This window comes from Lontra canadensis, unplaced genomic scaffold (genome assembly GCF_010015895.1).
Source record: "Lontra canadensis isolate GAN:19392208 unplaced genomic scaffold, GSC_riverotter_1.0 scaffold36, whole genome shotgun sequence".
Classification (NCBI taxonomy): Eukaryota; Metazoa; Chordata; class Mammalia; order Carnivora; family Mustelidae; genus Lontra; species Lontra canadensis.
This window is the reverse complement of record NW_022631030.1, coordinates 12,827,891-12,852,831: the sequence shown is the minus strand read 5'-3', so window position 1 is coordinate 12,852,831 and position 24,941 is coordinate 12,827,891. Positions and strand designations below refer to the sequence as shown.

Here is a 24,941-nt window from a genome sequence, read left to right as displayed (position 1 = left end):
TCCCCATAGTAAATCTCCATCAGTACTGTACATCTTACAGTCCTGTTTCTCTGGAGAATAGTGACTAATACAAACAACGACAAAAACCACAACGATTTTGTACTTTCTGCTTTCTGGCAGTAGGTACACATGAAAAAGCCTTTACAGTGCAAGAGTTTCAATTGGGAACTTCCCCTGGGAAAACCCTTTGACCTAATCAGGGGTAAATAAGACGACGATGTTCTCAGTTCTGAGAGAAGAAGGCACAATTTATTTAGTCAAATTATTTTACAACATAGTCTTCATTGACAGTTGTCAGCTTAACACTTAATATAGTTTTAAAAAAGTCAATGATTACCTGCAAAATTATATATATTTTAATATCTAAAAAATATATTGCATATATAGGGCAGGAAAATCCCTCGTATCCACAAGGGAAAGTTTGCTTGTTCTTTTCAAAGTTGTGATTATTGCATTATGGTTATTTACAAACATTTCCAAAGCATTAACGATTTGAGTGGACCACATTTACCTCCTTGTGCACGCCCATTAAATACTGCATGGTGCTTCTCTTTCTAGTAAAGTCAGTGACTCAAACGTCCTGTTTTCTTTTTAGCAATAGTCACATTATGCTTTTTAAAAACCAGCTATAAAAACGTACAAACAGCCCAAATGTACAGATTGACAAAAGATGTACAAATTACATTTAAAAAAATAACGACTGATTTGATAGTAAAATTGTCTTTGTGACCGAGGTCAACTCGTTTATTTATTCTTTTTACTTTTTTTTAATTATCTATTTTTAATACTGTGAGATATAGGAAAATAACTCTGCATAATTTATACAGTAAGTTGCCTTCTGATTGGTTGACCCTGGACCGGTGGTCGGACAAACGCACAGCGCTTGCGAATCTGCTTGTGTTCAGAAATCCCTACGACTTTTCAAAGTTCTGGGACCCACTGTCATTACTTAAAAAAAAAAAAAAAAAAATTATTTAATTCTCTGTCTTTCAGTAATGTCTGCATTTGCATTAACATTTCTTAAGTTCATATCTTGACTATTTCCAGAGAGGATGGTCAGCCTAGCAGATACTGCCCACTGGGAGGGATTTTGCAATGCCCACGGCTTCTTAAATACACACACACATGTTCTTTCTTTTAAATTCCAGTTGGGTGAAAACTTCACTGGCCTTACAACCAATGTTCCAGTTGCCATCCACTGAATCAGGTCCTCCTACAATAAGGTTATAAGCTTCCTGCCTCTATTTTCTCTCAGTCTCCAGCCAGAGCATTAACTGGTTAAGTCCATGATTTTTTTTTACCATACTGAACCCTACAAGATCCATGATGAGACCCGTGTGTTGATAAGAAACTGCTTTGGTCATAAAAATATAAAGAAAATGTACAGTTTCTTTCCTAGAACCATAATACAACCATTCCAGTAATCGAAATATTCAACTCAGAAGAGGATAGCAGATTGAGATTCCAAACTGGTGTACTGGCCCAGAAAATCAGCCATCTCTTTGTTCAAGGTAGAGGAAGCGGAAGTTACCAACATTAAAAAAAAAAAAAAAAAAAAAAGGATTGTTTTTAAACAACAAACGTTCTATCCAACAAGAAAGAACATCCAGTTTTGTTTTTCTCTTCAAAGCCACGTATGTCCTTTGGAGTCCAAAGTATCCCAGGAAGTGTGAGGAACGGGGGGCTTCAGGTAGAAGACCACCAATGATTAAGCTTCTAGTAGTAGCTGCCTAAGTGTGAGGGCACGTGGGTGTTGGGATGGCGGGGGACATTGGGATTGGGGTAAATCCCACCTGTGGGGGAGGTCCAGTATTGTGACGCTGCTCCGAAGAAGCTAGAAGACGTGACCGGCATGGAGGTCGGGTGGGGAGGGACAAAGTTCACCTTCTGTTGATGGGCGTGGTAGGAGGGCATGTAGGAGATGTCGGAAGGGTACTTGTACATGGATGACTCCGTGGGATGTGGTTGCAGAGCCTGCGCGATGCCGTGGAAGTCAAATTTGTAGGCATACCTCTTGCCATGCACTTTGGTCATAATGTTTTTATCATAGTAGTATCTGAGGGCCCGGCTCAGCTTGTCATAATTCATGTTGGGCTTGCTTTTCCGCTCTCCCCAGCGCCGGGCCACCTCATCGGGGTCCGTCATTTTGAACTCCCCGTTGGTCCCCTCCCAGGTGATACAGCTGGCGTTGGCGCTGTCCGAGAGTAGCTCGAGGAGGAACTGCCACAGCTGGATCTGCCCGCTTCCTGCGGGCGGTGAGGCAAACAGGAGAAGACAGAGCAGCTCAGTCTGGGCAAGTCAGAGTCCGGTTCCCTAAGACGCCGGGATACTCTCTCGCTTCGTAAGAAACCCGTTATTTCCCATCACGTTCAGAATCTACTGCCTCTGGCAGCCCCGTAGCTGGATGATTTGGGGCACGCCGCTTCCCACCCTTTTGGGCAAGATTTTTGAATCTCTTCTAGAAAGATTTGCATCGCTGTCTAGTTTTGACCTACTCATGAAGTCCCCCAAATGTTCCTTGTCGGTGTAAAAGGGAGCGGGGCCAGAAGACCACAGCTGGTCACAGGGAGAAGGGGTGGCCCAGGTGTCAGACTGAAGGCACCTGGGATGTTCCTTAGCAGAGCCCCAGTGCTTGGGTCTCAGCTCTAAGTCTGACAGAGAAGAACTTGGGCAGAGAGAAAAATAAGAGGAGAGGGAGCTGCGTGTCTCCTTCCCACCTCCAAGACCCCAAAACAGGAATGGCCAGGCACCAAAGAATGGGCCTGCAGACACAGGCAAGAGCAGTTCCCTGGGGTGTGAAGGTGTGGGGTTCACTACCGCAAAGGGCCAGTTAGCTCACACGCTTGGTGGTCTTGGTCTAGAATTCATTTGAGAGCTATTTTTAATAATGAACCCTTAAACCACATTGTCATATTTCCTTTATCTGCAACTTTTCAGGGACACACGCCTCTTTCACAAAGCTCTCAGATGACTGCAACCATTTCTAAAGTCAAGAATAAAACACCTTTGGACCATCTATTCACATGTGACTTCCATGAGGACCATAACTGAGAACTCACTGGAATTGCTCCCCCATTCTCCCCAATCTTTCCCTACAAAATTTTTGACCTGTGCTATTTATTACTAATCTAAACTTCCATGCAGATAGGCAGTGCTCATACACTTGTTTTCCAGAAGGAGCCTCAGCTAATGGACATACCTACCACCTAATAACAAGCTCCAGACTCTCACTTGTACACCAGAGAAGTAGATGTTGACCATTTCAAGGGAAAGAGCACATGTTACTTCTTAGTCAGGTCTCTGAACTTAGGACAGTGGTCTCTGTGACCTCACAGAGCTATGGAACATTCTGGAAAGAAAAACCTTGTAGGCCAAAGTAAACTCACCGGGGTTGGCTAGGCGACTGCTGGTCGGGCCCAGGATCTGATATGGATCTGAGGAAGCAAAAAAGGAAATTAGCTTCCCTATTATTAAAAATATAAAACCAACAGCATTAATAATAAGAATACCCCTGGGGTTTATACTTTTGTTTCAATATCATAGAAAAAACTGGTTTCAGAAAGCTTTATTGCTTTTATGTGCAAACCTCAAAGATCTGGAGCAGTTGTGGTTTTCATTCCTATGATTACAGAAACATAGAATACAAAAAGCATCATTTTTTTTTCATATTCAGTGTCTAAAATTTGCAGATAACACTTTAAAAACGGCTAAAACAGAATCATGAAACCATTTGGAAAGATGCTGGCTAATATTCACTCATCATGACTGAAGTGAAGGACACCTTTTGAAATGGGTTTAAAGAAAGGTCTAATGATTTCTGGTCTTTACGGCTCCGTACACATATGCCTGGAAATCAGGCAGCCTGGGTTCTAGCCCCAGTTATGTTACAAACTAAATAACTCATTGGGACAATCTCTTCTCCCTTCTACTACCAAATCCTGCCTCATTTGCTTGGAAATGGCAGCAGTAGCCAGAATTTGTATTTTAGCAATAAAATGACTATTCTACCTCAGTCTCTGTAAAACTTACATGATTATTTAATTATAAAAAGAATCTTTGCAATGTTGTTTACATCGGGTCAGTCTTTTTTTCAGGTCAGGAAGTCATGGTACACAGTTGGATCATGACTTGGCCAGGTGGTTGTATGTTTGATACAGTTTACTATTTTTGCACTTGTCGTTGCAATTTTTAAAAAATTGGCATGATTTGGGGATTTCTGCTTACAACCATGAATTAACTTGAAAAGCCCTCAAGGCTACTGAGTTTATCCTCCGGCATCCACATATCCACACAGTACGACAACTGAAACATTTTTGGCAGGTAATGTCTAATTTTGCTGTCGTTGGGAATTCTTTTTTTTTTTTTAAGATTTTATTTATTTATTTGACAGACAGAAATCATAAGTAGGCAGAGAGGCAGGAAGAGAGAGAGGAGGAAGCCGACTCCCTGTGGAGCAGAGAGCCCGATGTGGGGCTCGATCCCAGGACCCTGGGATCATGACCTGAGCCGAAGGCAGAGGCTTTAACCCGCTGAGCCACCCAGGCGCCCCTTGTTGGGAATTCTTTAAATGCACTATGTCAAATTCCGTTTGGCTTGTGTGTTTCACTCAGGACATTCTTTCTCAACCCTCTCAATGACATATAGGTCCATTCTCTATTGCTCTGCCTTCGATAGAAATGGAACACAATGTTTCTCTGTCTTAAAGCCAGTGGCTTGTCCAGAACTTAATCTCAGCTGTGTCACACAGAGAAGACAGAGCTGGGCCTGGGAGTGGACACCACAGCTGTCTTCAGAAACAGGAAGGACAGAACAGGAGGAAGGCTTTCCGGAGGGCAAACCAGAAAGCTGGATGGCAGTTACAACAAGGTGGACTTTGGCTCCAAGAGTGGAAATGAGCCTAGTGAGGTAGTGAACTCCTCATTGCTATAAATATTCAAGGAGAGGTGAGGTAATCATAAGACAGATGTCACAGAAGGATGTGATAGACCTAGTATCACTCCAATACCAAGAGTTTCCAGTTCCATGGTTTGAAAAGCTCCCCTGCCTAATTTGTTAAGTAGACCCAACAAGGATGGGAGTAGTTTTAAAAGAAAGGTTTTATGGAGCCTAAAAGGTTTGGATAGCAGCTCTGGAGTCTGTGGATTAGAGCTCTAGTTTTCTCATAAGCCAGCTGTGTGGCTTTTGGCAAATTACTTTCCCTCTCTGGGACTTAGTTTCTTTATCTTACAAAATGAGGCATTGGAACATTTCATCTTTACTTTTGTTTTTACTTCCGATATGTAACAAATCTTAACCCGGTTCTAGTGTCTGCTACTTTTTATTCACTGAGCTCTTATAGGGAGTCAAGTAGGGATCCTTTATGAAAGAGAAGAATGAGGACAAATACTGTGTATTGATTCAGTCCCCCTCAGCTGACCACATGGGATCAACAGGGGCATAAAGAGCAAAGGAGGGATTACGCATCCCAGAAAGGTACCTGGTTGGGGCCGTTGTTCAGTATTCTTGCTCATTGCTTGTGCTCCTGCAAGTGGGGGACCTGAGGGAGGAAAGAGATAAGGTGAGTGGGGCCACTCTCCATGAGGGAAGAGAAAGGCCCTTGTTAAAAGCCCTCCACAAGGTGCTTCCTCATTCATTTGCTCATTCACCCACTCTCTACTCACTCACTTATTCATTTTATCAAATAAATATTTATCTAGAGGGGCACCTGGGTGGCTCAGTCAGCTGAACATCCAACTCTGGGTTTCAGCTGAGGTCATGATCTCAGGGTCATGAGATCGAGCCCTGGGTCAGGCTCCACACTCAGTGAGGAGTCTGCTTGAAAGATTCTCTCTCTCCTGCTCCTCCCCCCACTTGCTTGCTCTCTCTGTCTCTCTCTAAAATAAATAAATAAATCCTACAAATCTTATAAATAGTTGTCCAGAATTTACTAGTGCTGGCAGTGTTCTTGGTGCTGGAGTTTCAGCAAAGAACCAGCAGTTGCGGTAGGACTTACAATCTCACAAGGAGACAATGAGGAACCACAACAAACATACAGCACAGCCGTCCTAATGGTGTTGCTCCTGTGAACTGCATTTTTAAGTAGGACATTTCGAGGTTCTCAATGGGATGGTGACATGTGAGGGAATGTCACCTGCTTGTCGTGTCTGTTTTGTGAGTTCCCCTCGTGGAACCTCTCACATCCAGCCTTTCTGCTCCCATCATAGCTTCTCCATCCTGCACCTAAGGCGGCTTCTCACACAGTTTATGGTTTATGTATCCTTACCATTCCCCTCTCCTCCCACTGGTCCATCATACATTTAGCCAGTTTCATTTCCCCAAACCATTTCACCCCACCATCCAAACAACTTTGTGAGTCCTCACTGACTAAAGAATAAAGGTCTACCTTCACAGCAGCCTTCGTACCCCTTCCTTACCTTTCCAGACTGCTTTCCCTTTGTGCATCTGAAACTCCAAGAACCTGGAGTCCTCCCTAACCCTCAGACATGTCAACCCTGACACCGTTCCCCGGCCCCCCACTTCTCACTGGAGGCTCTGTATTCCCCATCTCTGCAAGGCCAAACCCTGCCTCTCCTTCAAAAGCCAGCTCAAATGCTGCTAGGTCCTCAGGCTCTCCTAGATACTTTCCAGATGAAAAGAGCTGTGTGTGTGTGTAACCTCTCTCCCCAGCTTGACAGACTGGTCTATGTCTGATTCATCTTTGTGGACCTGAGAGTGCCAAGTCCTAGGCACAGAGTAGACAAATAAGGAATACATAGAGTATGGAAAGGGATCCCAGTTATTGCTTGAGCATCAATTTGTCATCACAACCTTCTTGAAAGAAGGCCCTTCATCACCCATGTGCTGCTGGACACTTTTCTTCCTACAAATAGCAAGGTTCATACGTTCTGGTTAGGAGTGCATAGTCATTCTCTTTCTATATTCCCTTAATGGGAGATTTGGGGTCAGACTTGAACACAAATTGATATGTCAGACCCCCACCATTGCCTCCTAGGACCGTCCTCCATCCCAGCCCCTCACGAACCGAGGTCCAAGGAGGTTGGTATGATTCAGCTTCAACACTCAGAGGAGGAAAGTCATGAACGCCCATTATCATGACAGAAATGGCTAGATCCAAATCCAGCGACCTTCCATTCATACAGAAAATCCAGTCTTGAGAAGCCTTCTAGCTTCAAAAATGCGAAAACCAAATGCAATGCCAAAAAACCCAAAAGGTCTGAATGAAAATCCCACATCACCTTTCAAGGAACAAGTATCACTGATAGGCCCTACCCTGGCAGTTAACTTTGATGTCCTCTGCATAGGCAAGACAACAAATGCTCACTCCTGCTCTGTTCTAGCTCATGACCCTGTTTTTTACCCATGTTTGTAGAAAAAAAAAATTTTTTTTCTCCAAATGATAGCGTGTCATTTACTTACTTTTGTTGAGGCCAGAATTCATGTTATTGCCCCATCCTCCTCTCCTCACTGAGTCATAAGAAGGGTCTAATGAAAAACAACAAGTAGAGGTACATCAGCATCTCCAGCTTTTCAGAAAGGTGTCATAACGATTCTCTTTTAGTGATCAAGAGAAGTTTGATTTAATCAGCCATGACATCTTAGGCATGACTAAGTTCCAGAAGTGTACTCTCCTCCTGGGCTATGGGTGGGAAGGAACATTAACACTCATCAGAAGCTGGAGTGAACGGGAAGATTCTTGAATTTGAAGTCAGAGAATTGGTTCAAGTTCTGTCCCTTGCCACTATTTGTTGTGGGACCTTGGATGAATGATAACTTCCCTGAGCTTCAATATTCTTGACTATGGACATAAAAATTTACACCATTTCCCCCCCTTATGGAGTTGCAGTAATGCTGTGAACTGAATGTTTGTGTGTTGTCCCCCCTTTCCGCCCCCAGATTCACATGTTGCTATCTCACCCCAGACGTGATGTGATGGTGTTAGGAGATGCAGCCTTTGGGAGGTAATTAGGTTATGAAGGTGGAGCTCAGGGGAAGGGGATCAGTGGCCTTATCATAAGAGGTGGTAGAGCTAGCCTGCCCTCTTCCTGCCATGTGAGGGTACAGCGAGAAGTCAGCAGTCTGATCCAGAAGAGAGTTCTCCTCAGAGCCCCACCATGCTGGCACCCTGATCTTGGACTTCTGGCCTGGAGAAGGTGTGATAAATGTCTCTCATTTCTAAGCCACCCAGTATATGGTACTTTGTTGCAGTGGACTGGCTAAGATAGGCAATAATCCGACGAGATAACATCCGTGAGACAACTTCCGAAGTTTTCTACAAATATAAATGAATATAGTTTAGAAAGAAAAAAGAAGTCTGCAGTTGTGTAGCAAAGTCCTTTAAGCAGCTCTGAAGAGATGGGCGAGATCCAGATTAAAGACTCCATGGGAAGAATGTCTCAAACCAGGCTTGTGATGGCGGCGGACTCCGGCCCCTTGCTTCAGCACACTGGTATTTCAGACGCACAAGCACATTCCAGGCTCTCCATGCTCTTCCAGGGAGAGTGCGAGGGCTGGGCCTGACTACCACAGAGAAAGGAAGAAGGCCAGAGGTGTGGCTGGAAAGGGGGCAGGAACGAGAAGCAAGCACTTGGAGAGAGGCTTCCCGCCTGGAAATGCCTACGAGCTTGCTCTCATATTGCCTTGGAGAACCTTCCACTGAACTTGCTGCCTCTTTGGGACCCCAAGCTCTTTCTTGAAAGAGTCCACGTGCTTCCATAACCATGTTCAGAAATTGCCTAACTAACTGGCTGGAAACTTCTTCTTTTTTCCTTCTCATGGTGTGAGTCCCGTTGGGACATGAATCAGGAATAGCAGAAGAGTTGAGGGATACAGAATTGTGACTTTCAAAGTCTTTCCATGAACAACAAAGAAACCATAAAAACCATCCGAACAAACGGAGCATGAACCTCATCAAACAGCAGTCTGACAGGGTGGAAGGCAACCCATCCCCCGCGCCCCCCCTCCCCTGTCCATTCGGAGCCTCTCCAACAAATTAGAATAAGCTCTGCGGAGATGGATGGGCCCATCCCATTGCTTGTTCTCATTGATTCTGGCTAAGAAGAACCGAAAGACAGGGATGGTTTTCTTGTGGAAAAATTCACGTACGGACGCACATTCCTCCCAGCTCTGGAAAAGCCAGTTCACTTTTTAAATTACCATCTGTAGCAACTGGCATGAGAAGCAAAACAGAAATCCAGGGGGATGAGGATGGGGAGGGAGGTCAGAGAAGGGGACAAAAGAGACACAAAGCTCCACACATTTAAGTCCTCTGTTTTAGTTGGCTTCCACCCGCCCCCCCAATTCTCCTGCAAATAGATTCCTACTTTTGCTTAAAAATAAAGCAAAACAAGCACAAACACAAATCCCAGCTTGTTTAGGGGCCTGGAGCAAGGGGAGGGCTCTCATGAACATTTTCTGGGATGTATTGTAGGGATCTGTAGAACGTGTCCGATGCTAGTATAAGCAAAATGGAAGGCAAGATTCCTCAAGATTTCTCTTTGGGGGCAGGGGTGGGGAGCAAATGCTATTTAGGCCTTCAGTAATTTATAGTTGGGCCTGGAACAACACTGTTAACTGCATGGGTCCACTTACACGCGGATCGTGTATGGTACAGTACTATAATGTCTTTTTCTTATGATTTCCTTACTAATATTTTCTTTTCTCTAGCTTCTTTTATTATAAGAATATGGCATTTAATACATCTACCATAGAAAATATGTGTTAGATGATGCATATGTTATTGGTAAGGCTTCTAGTCAACAGTAGACTATTAATAGTTAATTTTTGAACAGTCAAGAGTTAGACACTGATATTCAACAGGGCAGAGTGTTGGCACCCCGACCTCCATGTTGTTACCCCTAACCTCCATGTCGTTCAAGGGTCAACCGTAATTGGGAGTGACTTCTGCACTGTGTTGCGTGCTTGGTCGTAGACTGGACGGGAAGGGATATGAAAATGTTCCCTGCCCCTAAGTTTAAATATGAGAAGATGACCAAGACTGTGGGGGAAATAAGGGCCATGTACCAAAGGAGTGGTGTGGTACTAAGGTCCACTGGAGGTTAAAGAGGGAGAGGTGAGTGTAACTGGGGCCATCAGCCTTGAATGGGATCCCTTTGGGGAGGAGAGAGTGAGTAACGAAGGCAGGCACAAAGCAGAAGTATCTGGGGAACAGCCGTGGGTGTCATGAGCACATGACAGAGGCAGAGGGAAGGGAGGGGAGAGAGGGGTGGAAGCGAGGGCCAAGGTCATGTTCAAGGCCATGGTGATGGCAGCTAGGCAAGCACAGTGGCCTTGCGTGCAGGGAATGGACACCAAGAGAGATTATGGGCATCAGCATGACCACACAAGGGTGTGGTGGAGAATGGAGCTTATGAGGTTGTGTCGGATGGATCGGAGCACCGGGGGAAGGAGGCGATTCTCATAGGAACAGAACAGAAAGTGGGAAAGAAAGTGGCAAGTTCATGCCAAAGGAAAAAAACAAATCAGTCGTTCCAGGAACTGGTATGTGTCATCTGCAGTTCTGACTTGACGTAGGATTTACTGCATTGATAAAAATCTCTTGCTCCAAGTTTACTTGGTGTTTTTTGGTCGATCGCTATTCTACCAAAGGCTTCCATCCTGTCTGAAAGCTCTGTTCTATCCATTCCGAGGACTAAACTATGGCCATGGCTGTATCGACTGATCACCCTCTCTTCCTATTCTTTTCCAGCAGCTCCAGGAACAGACCTAGCACACAAAGGTTACATAATGAGTGGATGTACTCCCTCTAACCAACGAGGGTGGGTGACCGCTGGATTCTCCTCTAACTCCAAGGGGCCCCATCCTGGTTTGAAGTTGATGCCTTATCAGAGAAGTGTTTGGTGGCCCCATCTTTCCTGCCACACCTTGAGGCCTGTGGAGGGCTGCTGTGGGATGCAATTCTCCCACTAGCCTACCTCGGGGGAAAGCCTGGCTGAGAAGACTTTCAAAGTCCTACCCAACCCCTGAGTCCTCTAGTAGGTAAAAAAGGGAAGTGACAGAAACAGAGATGCCACCAGCAGTCAGTCTAAACTATGTCCTCACTGCACACATGACAGAGGAATAAAGAGCAAAGGCCATGTCTTCAGCTGGTATCTTTAGCCAATGGTCCCCGAGGAGCGTGTGACCTCAGAACCACACGGACCACAAGATCCCTTTCTTTTTTGTTTTTTCATTCCCATCTACCTACACAGAAAATCCCACCACAGGTACCTGGGTCCACAAAGGACACCCTGGGTCTGTTTACTGAGGAGTTTAACAAATGCACTCCATGGGCACTGGGGCTCACGGGACAGCTGCTACATGTAACATTTCAGTGAAGACCAGTGTTTTGGGAGTAAGTCCTATGGCAAAGACAAAGCATGATGCTGGAGAAGACCAAGGCCAAGAACCAAGGTCTGGCCCTCAGCCTCAGAGAGTTGAAGAACCAGGGTAGCCTTGCGGATAAAACGAGATAGCCAAGTAAATGCCCGGCCCAGTGAGAGCACAGACTCAGCCTCAGTACATGCTGTCAAATAATATTATTATTGACATCATTATTATGCACCTAAAAAATGATTAGCCCCAGAGACATGGGTTTGCTAGCCCTACCAAATACATGTTCCTTTCCCCTCCCATCCTCCCGACTCCCTTGCTACGCTGTACTTATCTGTCTACTTTACCACCAAATTTAATCACTAACTCACGGTTGTTTCTTATAGTCTGCATCTCCTACCCGAATGCCAGTTCTGCAAGAGTAGCAGTCTTTCTTCCAAGCACCTAGAACAGTGCCCCGCACAGAGCAGGGGCACGATAATTATTTGTTGAATGAATGAACAGACGGCCAATATTTTCTTCTTGCTAAGTATACCCACTTCCTCTTATTGTTTACTATTTCACTAGTTGAACAGAATTCAAGGCCCCTCCCCTGACTTCTCCCCACTGAAGTCTCCTAGGTGTTTTAAGACTAGGTGATGAGGTGTATAGGTCATATTCATTCTGGATGCCCTTGAGACACAACGAACAACAATGCACATAGGCTAAAACCTTGTCCCCATAGGGAAGTCAAAGAATGGACATCACACATTAAGAGAAAACTTAGCAGCGTGGCAGTTCCCGTCCCAGACAAACAGATATATGTCTATATCCCAAATGGAAAAGCCTGGACCTGGGAGTTAACCCAGCGGCTCACATTTCTGCACCAACACCAGCCCTCCTGGGGCCTGATGCCTGGGTACGTCAGAGGCCCTACTGCCGGTCGGCACAGGGAGAGTTCTCTGATGGCCTGAATCCGGTCCACGCAGCCGCCCGAGTGTGCACTGATCCCCCCACCCCCACCCCACAGCCCCCCAGTATGGTGCATGCTTCTGCTTTCTGAGAAATGTCTTCTGAAAAGACAAGCTTAAGGTAGCAGCAGAGAGGACAAGTTTCAAAAAAGTGACCGTTAAGGAGCAGAAAACCAGTTGATGATCTTCTATGTGGCGGCAGATGGCTTTATCAGCAGAAAAATCACTCTGACTCTGACAAGCTGTCTTTTCACTTTGGTGAGCTGACCCTCCCTGGCTTTATAGAATATTAAGATGACACATCTCATTGCGACTACTTCTCAGAGAAGTTGCCCAAAGGGCTCCAGCTGGAGTCCATGGTTTCCGGCAGTCCAAAGCAAAGAGAGAGCAGAGGCTCATTCTGGAGAATCTGGGCACTGCTGGGCGTTGTAGATAATTCAGCCTCACATATGTAATGGCCTAAATAGTACCTAGTATCGCCATTATGTGATGCTAAATGTGGCTGAATCAGACACAAAATGGCCTCTCAGTAGAGAACTATGAACATGGAGTTTTTTTTGTTTTTTTTTTTTTTTTTTCTGAAAAGTTCCTGTTGGAAGGAGAAAACTCTTTCTGGAAATGACCTTCTCGTAGACATCCACACAGTGTTAACTCAGTTTCTGTGTGAAGCTTTTAAACGGGTTCTAGAAATCTGGCCAACTGACTCAGGAAAGAAAGCTTCTTTCTGCTCTGACGCCCACGGTTGGCTGTGTGAAGGCCTCATGTCCCAGTGAACACGCAGCTCTCTACTTTGTCATGACCTCCCTGGGGGCCAGCACACAAGCGCCTCTCTCTTGATCCCTTACGACACAGGCCATGGTCTCAATTACTTGGTGGAAAAAAGATGAATTTTCCCTGAACCTTCTCATCAAATTTCTGGTTGCTGCTGAAAGAGCTGGCAGCACCTAACCATGTTTATCCTTGGAAAGCCCAGCTTCTGAATGTAGACCTTTCAGCTGAAGAATGGACAAGGCTGCTCATGCTCAGTCAGATCCGGACTTCCTCTCTGGAAAGCGGGAGGATACCACAGGAGACCCAGAGCCCTGAACTGCCCAAGAGAGGGTCCAGCCCACCTGGAGGAAATTACATCTCCTAGCCACTCACAGGGAAGAACGTAGGGGAGCAGCCTTGTTTGTTGTCAGTAGATGTTTGGGCCAGACGAGCCTCCAAAGCCCCTTCTCCCTCTGAGGTCCTGGTCTTCTGGCAGGCCCAGTCTCTGAGGAGAAGGTCCTACTGGCCAACAACCTGACTCACACTGCTTTCCTCTGGGCTGCCCTTTGTGTTGCCTGTGACGCTGGCAAACCATCCAACCTGTGAAAGCCTGCTCTGCTTCCTGAACCTTCCTGGCCCCCACCACGGGCCAGCTTCTTGTCTGCCAACATCTCCTCTACAATGCCTGCCAGTGACTAAGCCAGCTATCTGAACTTCCGGCCTGGCCTCCCACTTCAGAAGCATAGGCACCTAGCACCTGAGCAGCAGGTTGGGGGGGGGGGGGGGGGGGGCACCCCCGGGGGGGGGGTGTCTTTTCTCTGTGTGAGACCCTGGGCTTTCTCCAGCAGCTACGTCATGGTGGGTAGAGTCACGGAGCCCTGGGTTCAGACCCCAGCTCTGTCATCTACTCTGCTGAGTCATCTTGGCCAAATCATTGCTCTGTCGAACCTCAGGTTCTCCTTCTCTATAAGAGCGGGAAACAAATGCTTTAGAGGACAGCCTGGAGGAGTAATTCCAGGTGTGATGAGCAGCAACTTCCAAATCTACACCGTAGACCTGTCGTTTATTCTCTCTTCCTGACATCTCTCAACTGTTTCTCTTGGTAAGTCAAGGTTAGAAAGTTCATCGAGGAGGGCCTTGAAAAGGGAGAGAAGCCACCAAAGGGAAGAAATGGTTCCACTGCTATGCTCCTGAATCAGTGATCTCCCACGGGAATCACGTGTGGCCCACTTTCCACAGGAGAAGTGGGTTGGCTGGGCCCTGGTTTGAGAGACCTGGCCCTGGAAGACAGTGGGGGGCAGTGGCCGCGGGCCGCCTGCAGTAGAGTGGGCTCGGGGAGTAACAGTCCAGCGTCCACCTGACTGCCAGGTCCCCTAGTCCCTGCCTAGCTGGCCCCAATGCTCAGAGCTGTGTCCCCTCACCTCATTTCAACTCATGCTATAGGGGCAGGCCAGCCTTCACCTCAGTAGTATCTTAGGTTCCAAAGAGCAGCAGAGGATCTTGGCTTCCACTGAGACTTGGGAGGAGGGAAATATCTAGGGAAGGCTTTCCTCAAACTTGGAACTCACAGAAAAAAAACATCCTGGATCAGATTTCCTTCGCTCAAGGATCTTGTCCTGGAATCCAAACAGCCCCTCAGCCTCAGCACCAGCCCCGCTGTGTGGAGTATAATGGAGGTACTGTTTAAGATTATTATATGTGCGAAGGGGGGGAACAAAAGGCATATTAGAAAAATGCTTGAAAAAAAATGGATGGTTTTTAAATATGAAAAGTTTGGAAGGGTGAGTGGCCCATTCGCCAGGCACAACCTTGCCACAGTCACTCAAGGCTCCCCGCTGAGCCTGGACCCTTCCTTCGCTTTGTATCTCCCAGGGGCTCTGTGTCTGAACGACACCGAAGTCTAAATGACCTATTTATTTTGATAAGGCCTCAAAGTGGGATTTTGGGACCAGCCTTATGTGGAAAAGCAATTCATATTGACTAGATTAATTGGGTGTTTGCCCAAATTCCCCTCCACATTGGGCCATGTAGACACAACTAAAGTGCAAGCTTTTTGGTCAAATCCGCCTCAGGTTTAAAAGGATTCCAAGTAGGGAAAAGAAACTCGAAAGTTCACTTAAGTAACAGGGCTTGAGGAAAAAGGAGAGGTGGTCCTGTGTTCGACCCCCTCTGCTCCCCAATCTGAACGGCCACCCCCGACACCTTCACAGTGAGGTTGTCCTCACTTGTTCTGGCCACAAGGGGTACCATTCTGTGTCTGCTCCACAAATCAGCTTTTGCACCCTCTTCTTTTCAAGGTCTACAGGTCAAGGCTCCCTGGTGATAGTCTGATGTTTATTGCCCTGCCCTGTTCTTCTTCTTGTATAGTTCTCTGTGCACATATCTTGCTTGCTTGCTGATGATCTTTTGAAAGACAGGGACTGTGGTGTCTTAATCACCTTTCTTTCCCTCGCCCAACTCAAGATTCCTCCCCTCCCCAACACTAGCTTATTGGACTTAATCAATATCTCTGATCCCATGGTACATTCATTTAGCCACATTTTGTTGAACGTCTACTATCAATCCAGATACCGCTCTATGCGCTGGGAACACAATGATGGCTAGACGAACATTCCTGCTCTGTGGGACTTACATTCAAAACAAACAGTAAACTACATTGTATATGAGAAGGTGGTGAGAACCATGGGAAAAGAGAAGACACTGAAAGCAGGGCAGGCAGTACTGGGATGGGGAGGGCCTCACCAAAAATATCTAACTGGAGCACAGACTTGACCAGTCTAATGGTGTGAGAACAGCTCTCTCCCTAGCACCACATTTTCTCGAGAGGAATGACCGCCGGCTCACCCTACATTGATCTGAAAGCGCTCCTGGAAAGTCGATGCCCTTTTATTAGCTCTTTCTTTAGTGAGAATTACTTGAAGTTGGAAGACAACAAAATAAGTGAAAAAAACCCCGATAGTATCTTTTTGGCTTTTTGGGGTGAGGACAGTAAGGGGTTAGATGAGTCTGGTCTAGTAAAGGGTTCCCCAATTTCTGTAGACTTAGAATCAGGCTAACTGGCAACCCTGAGGTTTTCCCCTCACACTGATTTAGGGTTGCCATTCAGATCGAGAAACTTAAAATCCCAACACTGCCCTATGATCTGCCTGTTGAGCTGCATCAGAAATGCAGGAAAGGGCAATTCTCTGGGGTCAGCGTGGGAAGAATGGACAGGTCAGATCGTCATGAAGGAATACTCCATCTTTGTGGCCTGGTAGGTAAGCATGAAATGCTTCCATTCCTGAGTCCTGCATCCACATGACAAAAATACAGCAGTTTTAAAGAAAAAGAACCACCAATCCTTGGTAGGTGGAATGTGATCTCACTTATATAACAGAATCAGAGGCTTCTTTTCAGACTGGAAGAGACCTCAGACATTATCTAAACCAGACATGCAAATTAGCACAGGCCTGGAGGCCCAGAGCCTGAGAGAAAGCATATGTGGCCATATAAGAATTTTAATAGAAATTGAAAGTATGACTCATAGCATAAAAACTGCCATTCTCTAAACTCCTCTAGGATATTGGGCAGGGCTGATAATTATTTTATAGGCAGGCCAAAGACTTTTTAAGCTCAAAGATTTTTCAAAGTTACACCAAGAATGATTTTCATCTCTTTGGAAGAGTGATACCCAGATCTTACCAAGCATAATATGGTTGCTTGTGGTGTTCGTAAGGGTGCCTAAAGATATTCATTAGAAGGAATTCCGTAATTTCTCTTTAATCTCTTCCAAGCAGGGAAACAGCTCATTGCAACAGGAAGAATTCAGGATTGGGGTTCAGAACTCCTTGATTTGCTTCCCATCTCTGCTGGTTACCAGCGGCATGAATTAAGGCAAGTGACTTAATCTGTCTGAATCTCAGTTAATCTATCTGGAAAAGGTAGGTACCTGGGTGGGGGAAGGGATGATTCTTCTAAATTTAAGAGTTTGGTAAACCAAATGACTCCTTTAGTGCCCGCAGGGTTCTACTGAAGAGAAATGAGATCATGAATGTGAAAATGCTTCATATACTCCAAAGTGTCCTATAGAATTATAGCTGCTCCCTTGTTCGAGTTTAATTCATTGGAAATAGGAAGTTAATCTTTCTTGTGTCCACCAGAGCCAATTTCTTTTGGTTCTTTCTTTTAGTGAAGCGGAAGGATTGGGGAAATATTTAATTAAAGTGTCAAAGACTAAAATTTTTTTCCCCAGTGAATCAATCCATCAACCATCAGTGGTTATTCACAGAACATCTACAGGGCTGGGAAAAAAAGGACGCAGGATGAAACTCACAATTAAAGACTACAAGGTAACCTTGTAATTAGGTCATTAGGTTCATAGATAGCTTGTGAATGTGGTGGGGATTTGAGAAGAGATTGTAGTCTTTGCAAGTAATGAAGAAATATCTTAAAGGCAGGACTTGAATTGGTTTTTTAAAGGTATGTTATATTTTGTTAGACAAAGTAATAATCCTGCTTAATTACCGCTTTTTCTTTAGAGTGTGGCTTACACGAGAATTTGAATTTTATCAAAGAGGCATGTTTAAACTTTTTCTTGATCCTCCCAGGTAGGAGCTCACAGATCCCTGAGATGAGAGAGTAAAAGCCCACATGAGTCCTGGTTAGTGTTTTTAACTACAGTATTTCTTCCTCAAAGACTTGATGTTCTTCAAAAGGATAACTCATGAGAAATAAGTCCTTTATTTTCTTAGATAGGGGCTTCTCTAAAAAGAGTAAGTTGTTAACATTTATAAAAAGAACCTGGTTAAAGTTTTTATATTAAAATAACAAATGATACTATCAATGCCTTGGTTTTTCACCAAACCTCTACACCTTTATCTGGAAGGAGAGAAGCTTCTCTCTCTTTCTCCAGATAGAGGGATAAATAGATTAGATAGATAGATAGATAGGTAGGTAGATGATAGAATCTGGTTTATAAATATGAGACTAAGCAAGCTTCTTTCAAATACTTTCCAGTATTTGGAAATACTGGAAATACCACCCCCTCAAACAGCCTCCCTGTATGATTTCTTTATCCGTATATTTTGCAAAACAAATGCATTTGGAACATTGTGTGTTGAGGTGGCCACCAACAGACCCCCTGGAGCCCTTGTGGACCTAGGATTTTCTTTCCCAAGTACTTTGGGACCTCACTACTCAAAACAGCCAAAAGAGGTCCCTTCTAGCTTCTATTACAAACCAAGACCACATGGCAATAGAAGTGGAGTTACATCAACCCAGGCCAATTTCACTTTGAGTCTTAGCTCTGTTATCTGGAATGGGATGAAATGTCTGAGTCAAGGTGAAATTTGGTAGAGATGAGAGGCCTGAAATAGTAATAGTCAAGAATCTGGAGACGAATTGGAAATTCAAAACTCAAATGACCCACTTAGTAAATGTGAAACGCTACTGGGAAACGAGCATTAACAGGGGTGAGAGCTGCACCCCACCCCTCCCTCCAGCTCTGTCATGAGAGGGCCCTGCCTGGTGGGCGGGGTGGATCGGAGTCTGGGTGAAGGATTGGAAATGTACTCTCCAGGTCAAGTGGCCTCCAAATACTTTTCCCACAGCCTTACCCCATCCCCCACCCCCCACCTCCTAGGCTTACTTAAAGCCATTTTCTCCTATTAAAATGCAGCAGAGCTCATCCATTCATCGTCATCATCATTAATGTTGCAGGACCAGCTGGAGCCTAGCGGGTTCTGGATTTCTCCAGGAGCACCTCAGAGCAGGTTCAATAAACATAAAGACATAAAGACAAAAGACATGCCCAAAGAGGGCAGGAAGGCCAAAGCTGGGGGAACACGTAAGCAGCCAGGAACAGGACTAGGGGCCTGAATGTCTTCCGGCAGAGGGACAGGATGAGGCCAACACTCTGGTGGCAGAAAGGGTGACCATGCCAAGCAAGGAAGGCACATTTCTTCTCCTTTCAGTATTCAAATAAAGCTCCGGCTCTCCAGGGTGGGGGTGGTGTCCAGGGACAAGAGGTCAGAAACATTGGACAGCACTTATTCTAAGAATGCAAATCTCAACTCCGACTTCCTCCTGGGCTCCTTCGCCCAGCACGGGCACACAGGCTTGGAGGAGGCTGTGGGCTCCTGTGTGGTCTGGGGTAGCTGGAGCGTCCTGGCATGCATCTTCAAAACGCTCACAACCCTCTTTCTTTCTCCTCCTTGAGCACCATGGGTCCATGAAGCTTACAGAGACAATGAGCTTACCCATTGCAACGTGAGGACACTTCACAACTAGCTTGTGGATAGGTGGGTAGGTGGATGGTGGATAGGTATCTATCCACCTTCGTTGTAAAAATTAGGTTTTTAAAACAGAAGAGCATAGGGGAAGGGAAGGAAAGATAAAAGAAGATGAAATCAGAGAGGGAGACAAACCATAAGAGACTCTTAACCATAGGACACAAACTGAGGATTGCTGCGGGGGAGGAGGGTGGGGGTTGGGGTAACTGGGGGGATGGGTAAAAAGGAGGGCACGTGATGTCATGAGCACCGGGTGTGCTATGCAACTGATGAATCACTGAACTCTACCTCCGAAACTAATAATACACTACGTGCTAATTAACTGAATTTAAATTTTAAAAAAGATAAATTTAAAAAAAATTAAGTTTACTGCAATCCTCATTGACTGACAGAGTGTTACTCAGTTTAACTCCCTTTTCTAAATCTCTTCTTTTTTCCCTTTATTCTTTTAAGTGTCTTATGGAACACAGAAGAACGGGTAATATCATGTAAACGATAAGGCACGATAATGAAGAGGTCGACCGTGAAACCACCTCACATGCTTCTGGAAACACAAATGCTGAGTATATCCAGTCAGGTCCCTGATTTTTTCGGACCTTAGCCGGAATCGATGAGTCTCCTCACATCCTCTCAGCAGCTAGGTGACATCAGCTGCCTGGAAGAAGTGGGCCCTTCCGTGGGGTCATGTATGGACTAGAGGAAGCAACTGTGGACACTTGTCCCTGCCGGGCGGGCGGTACCTGCTGGGCTCCCTACCAGCTTTGTGATGTGGGGCTAGCCTCTCTGTGCCCCAGTTTTCTCAGATGTGAGGTGAGAAATAACAACAGGGCCAACTAAATAAAGTTACTATGAGGTGTAAATGGGAAGCAAATAGAAAGTTCTTGGCGTGTGTCAGCTCTCAGTAAGGAAAGAAGGTTGAAGTGAGCAGGAGGCCCATTTCCCCCGTGATATTACCTTTCCTTGGCTTGGCACTCCTCTACTCTCTTTGCAAGGGACCATATAACCAGAGGGCCCAGCTCTGAAGGGCCCCCAAGGGGAGTTTGAATTAATTAAAAAAACTCCTAAGGGGAATTTGAGTTGATAAAAAATGGGCCAAAAAGGTGAAGGGGAGCTATCATCTCCTGACTGGACTCTGCTTCCAGTAAGTTCTTCCCTCTCCTCACAGCTTCTGAGGATTCGCCTTGGGGTCAAACACAGGGGAAATGGGAAGCAAGGTAGAAAGAAAAGGCAAGTTCCACGCCCTCTCTGCAGCAGATGAAGCCAAAATATCGCTCTCATATTGGGAAACACCACAAACCATTAGCTAAACGGTAAGCTCTTGGAGAATAATTTGAGGCACTTCGCCTATAATTCTCACCCATCGTCCCAGTGGCCTTGTCGGAGACGCAGTCCCCACCTCCGAGATGTTCCAAGTCTTGCAAGAGAAAAGACTACTATGACAGAATCTGTTGAGGGCTAAATTGGGAAAACAGTGGGTCCAAGCAAAGCACTATGGGAATTGGGGGATGACCATACTGAGGCTATATCGTCTGACCCAGGCCTCAAGGGGCGAGGCACATTTCTTCATTAAATATTCAAATACAGCATGGCAGGTGTGGGGTTCTGGGAAGATTTCAGAATGTGACTTTCTAGGACATAGGCTGCACTGGGGGTGAGACAGGGGAGAAAGGGTGTGTGTCACAGGGCAAGGCTGTCACATCCCTGCACCCCGAAGCAGACTAGACTGTTCTGGAACTTGTGTCTGTGGATCCTGCCTAGTGGAACCTGGACAAACCACACACACACACACACACACACACACACACACACACACACGTAAAGGCTGACTTTTGCCTCACAATTCCACTGTGCTGTGGTGGCAAAGTCAACTGATCAGAGTAAGTGGGGGAGACAAGACTGAGAAGCACCTGTGTGGAACTCTAGACGGTCACTCTAGTTATGTGTGTCTGCCCCGGGAACCCTGGGGGGTTCATGGTTGACACCATGCACCTCTGAACTCTCTCCTGCAGGGAAATGTCTGGTGGTCGCTTTCTTTAAAATAATCAATCAATCAAACAAACACAGACACCGAGGAGAATGATCGTGGGAAGATATCTTTGCTTGACTACATTTAAAAAAATATCCTCAAAGGAATAAAACATATACAATTTGAATTATTCCTGAGACAGAGAAAGTCCTTCAAATAATGGAATGCAATCCTTAACTACAACTAAAGGACAAAAAGAAATGTCCCAACAAAATTCCCCTATACCTTCCTCCCACAAAGCAAGGACACAATACTGAAAGTCGTTGGCCTCGTTATTCTGGAAGAGATTTACACTTGTCTTAGGAAACGGGCTAAGTGTTTCCAATAATTTAGAGAAAGCATGTCCTAGTCGCTGTGTGTAACCCACACATGTGTGATAACAGTACACGGAGCACACCCACGGAAAAAAACAACAGTGCTTTTACTTAAGAGAAAGGAAGGATAATGGTTACTTAGAAAGTGTCCCAGACAAGCTGTCAAATTGAATTCAGAGAGCTGGAGTCTGACTCCGGGACAGGGCTGGCTGGCTAAATTCCCTTGGGATTGGGGTTTCCTGCCTGCTACAGTTTGGAGACAACCATTCTTTGTTTCCCAGCTCGCTCGCTCGCTCTCTCTTTCAATCTCTCTCCGCTGAACACACACACACACACATACATACACACACAAAAACATGCAGCTCTCCAAAGAGGGTCAGATCGAAAGCAGACAAAACATTAACTCTGGAATTTCAAAGAAAAACAGTTAAAAAAAATAATAAAATGGAGAGAGCGAGCTACTGTCTATTCTAGAATCATAAATCTTGCCTTTGGACCACAGAAACAGCTCTCTCTCTCTCTCTCTCTCTCTCACACACACACACACACACACACACACACACACACACACATTCAGCAATCACCCCGGCTTTGCTAAAAATGGATTAGGGGTATTTCATCATAAAGAAAAAACACAGAATGACAAAGTTCTTAACAGGCCCTCCTGTGAGGCCTTAATACCCTCAAATTTTTAAGTGTATGTTAGTTGACACAGACAGAGCCTGAGGAACCATATAACCTGCTACATAAGAGAGGTCTTTACTCCCTAAAAATAACAGGAGATTACCTCACAGTATTACAGGCCTTTTCCTATGGGTACACATGTTCCAGACCCATCCCCCATGTGCTACCCTGTATGGGGCCTGCCCACGCCAAACACCACGCTCATCCTCCCCTCCTACAGAGACCCCACTCAGGATGCTGCCCAAAGCCCACCGTCCCCCAAATGCTGAACTCGAACCCATGTCACCTTCACACACCGCGCATCGCCTTAGGAACACATATTCTGAACCCATCTCTGCTTTTTTCCCCCCATCAAAACAAAGTTTCTCGAGGCAGCTTTGAAATTATAGAAAATTCTGGAGGTATAGAAAAGCAGGGTGAAAAGTCTACGGAACCCCGGAGGGCCCTTTATCCTGCTTTAACAAGCATGGACTCGTGGCCAATCTCATTTCAGCTCCACTCCCACCTACGCCCCCTCCCCAGCCCCCATTAATCTGAAGCAATTCCGGGCTCTGGGTTCCTTCGTGGAGCTTCCTGGCCCACAGGGAGACACCCCACTGAACTCCGTCTTTCAGTTTCATGTAAGCCACCAAGAGGCCACACAGGGCTTCCCACCCCCCATAACCCTGTCATACGCTGAGGCCTTGGTGCTTCCCCAAGCCATGCTCATATCTCCCAGAGAAGCTCACCTGGGCCCCAACCTCCAGTCCCAGCCTGAACCCTTCTGGCCCCCAGCACTACAGCCCCCACACGTACACGACAGAGCCAGTCGCACTGACCAGTGTCTTTGGGGTCGACTCTCTTCCCCTTGTCTCCGTATCTACTCCCAGGACTGCCATGATGCATATCTCCAGAGGCCTCCCACCTTTCGCTCCAACGTCTAAAACTCCATCATAAAGGACACCCCCATTAGGATGTAAATGCAAGGGGAATGGCAAGATTTAGCGTTATATACTCACCCATACTCCAATATACAGTATTTAAGGACTTATTGGCCTTATCTGTAGTACCTCTGATTCTTAGCCCCTTGATGGTAGGTGCTGCTTGGACACCATATTTCTGGGGCTCAGCCTCGTGTCCCAAACATGATAGGTCCTTAATGAATGAAGACGTGATCAAATAGGGTAGAGGAAGGCGTGAATCACAGAATTTTGGTCCATTCTTACGGTCCTGAGTGACTTCAAACTCTGCCACTTGCCACTCCCTCCCTGTGTGGTCTTGGCTGGATCCAGTCTTCTCTGGCCTCACATCTCTTCTGTCCCATGAAAGTGGGGCAGGGGGTGGTGGTGCAGGGTACACAGTGTTAGCACTGAACTATTTTTCATCTCTCCATTATTCTCAGAGAACTTCTTGGAAGTAGCATGTATTTTTCCGGTGGATTATATGCAATTTCATTTTATTTTATTCCACATGCATCTCCTTAATAAGATTTTGAGCAGCTTGGCTGTCTCATTGATGGTATCACCATGCCATAGGATATGGTGCTTCTCAGCCTTCAGCACAGTGTCAGAAACAGTCAACCCTCAAAACTATTTGAATTCTTTTGCAATAATAATACTAATTACTATAATTCATGGAGCATTTATTGGTATATCAGATACCATGCTAAGTGATTGGTGAGTACTGTCCCAGCCCTGACAGGACACTAAAATGGTCCTCACTTTTATACACAGGGAAACTAACGCATCAAAATTAAGTGACTTATCCAGGGTCATACACCTAAGTATATATGTATAAGTTAAGTATAAGTATATATAAGTATGTATGTATACTATATAAGTATGTATGTATAAGTGTAAGTATAAGGGTATAAGTAAGTGACTTATACATGGGGAAACTAACACATCAAAACTAAGTGACTTTTCCAGGCTCTGAGTCCAGAGCTTGAGTTTCTAATCAAGATGTGATAATGTTAAAATAAGAGACGAATACTTGCCTTGGGTAAATTCGGAGCACGAACCAAATAATTTAATTAGTTTAAATTTAAAATACCGTTAGATGCTTGAACTAAATAATGCCAAGAGGATGATGTGAGAGACAGCGCGGTGGGAGGAAAGAACCCAGAGACCTAGGTGTGAGCCCCGCTCTGTCCTGGGACCTGAGGGACTTCCCAGGAAGCCTGTAATCTCTCTGGGCCTTGTTTTCATTATCTACAGAATGGGAATAATAATAATACCAGCCCTGCTGCCTCCCGGTGAGGTTGTGAGGCGCATAGGAGATAATGTGTGTGCAAATGCTGGGTGAACAATGAAGGGCTTCAGAAAGGGGCAGTTGCTATGAGTGTGTGTGTTGGGGTGGGGGGGGCTGCCATCTGGAAATCTCCTTGACAGAAGCCGGGCTCTTGTTAGCGTGATCTTCAGTGCCAGTTAGGCGTTTCTCGACAAAGGACGGGGAAAGGTAGTTGCTCCCTCCCTCCCTCCCGTACTTAGCAAGCAGACAGACTTTTTCTCCATTAGCCATGGCAACTGCTGGAGAGGGCTACCGTGCTCAGGTTTTGCATTCAGCAGCAGGTTTGGAAAGCCTTCCCGGCCGGGCCAAGCAGCTCAGTGCTGCACGAGCCCCTCACAGGTTTACGAGTTCT

At 45.6% G+C, this 24,941-nt stretch overlaps 1 protein-coding gene across 2 annotated transcripts in view; it reads right to left on the bottom strand.

Annotated features, from left to right (window-relative positions):
• Window positions 1-227: 227 nt before the first annotated feature.
• Window positions 228-24,941, bottom strand: part of FLI1 (Fli-1 proto-oncogene, ETS transcription factor) — a 114,802-nt gene continuing 90,088 nt past the window's right edge. Inside the window, exons 6-9 of one of the 2 annotated variants that reach the window (XM_032868905.1) lie at window positions 7,417-7,482; window positions 5,477-5,536; window positions 3,387-3,434; window positions 228-2,246 (exon numbers count right to left, since the gene is read on the bottom strand). In XM_032868905.1, the coding sequence (XP_032724796.1) occupies window positions 1,717-2,246; window positions 3,387-3,434; window positions 5,477-5,536; window positions 7,417-7,482 (704 nt within the window). In that variant the 3' untranslated portion in view covers window positions 228-1,716. The remainder of the gene's footprint in view (window positions 2,247-3,386; window positions 3,435-5,476; window positions 5,537-7,416; window positions 7,483-24,941) is intronic. The other variant, XM_032868906.1, reaches the window with a different exon arrangement.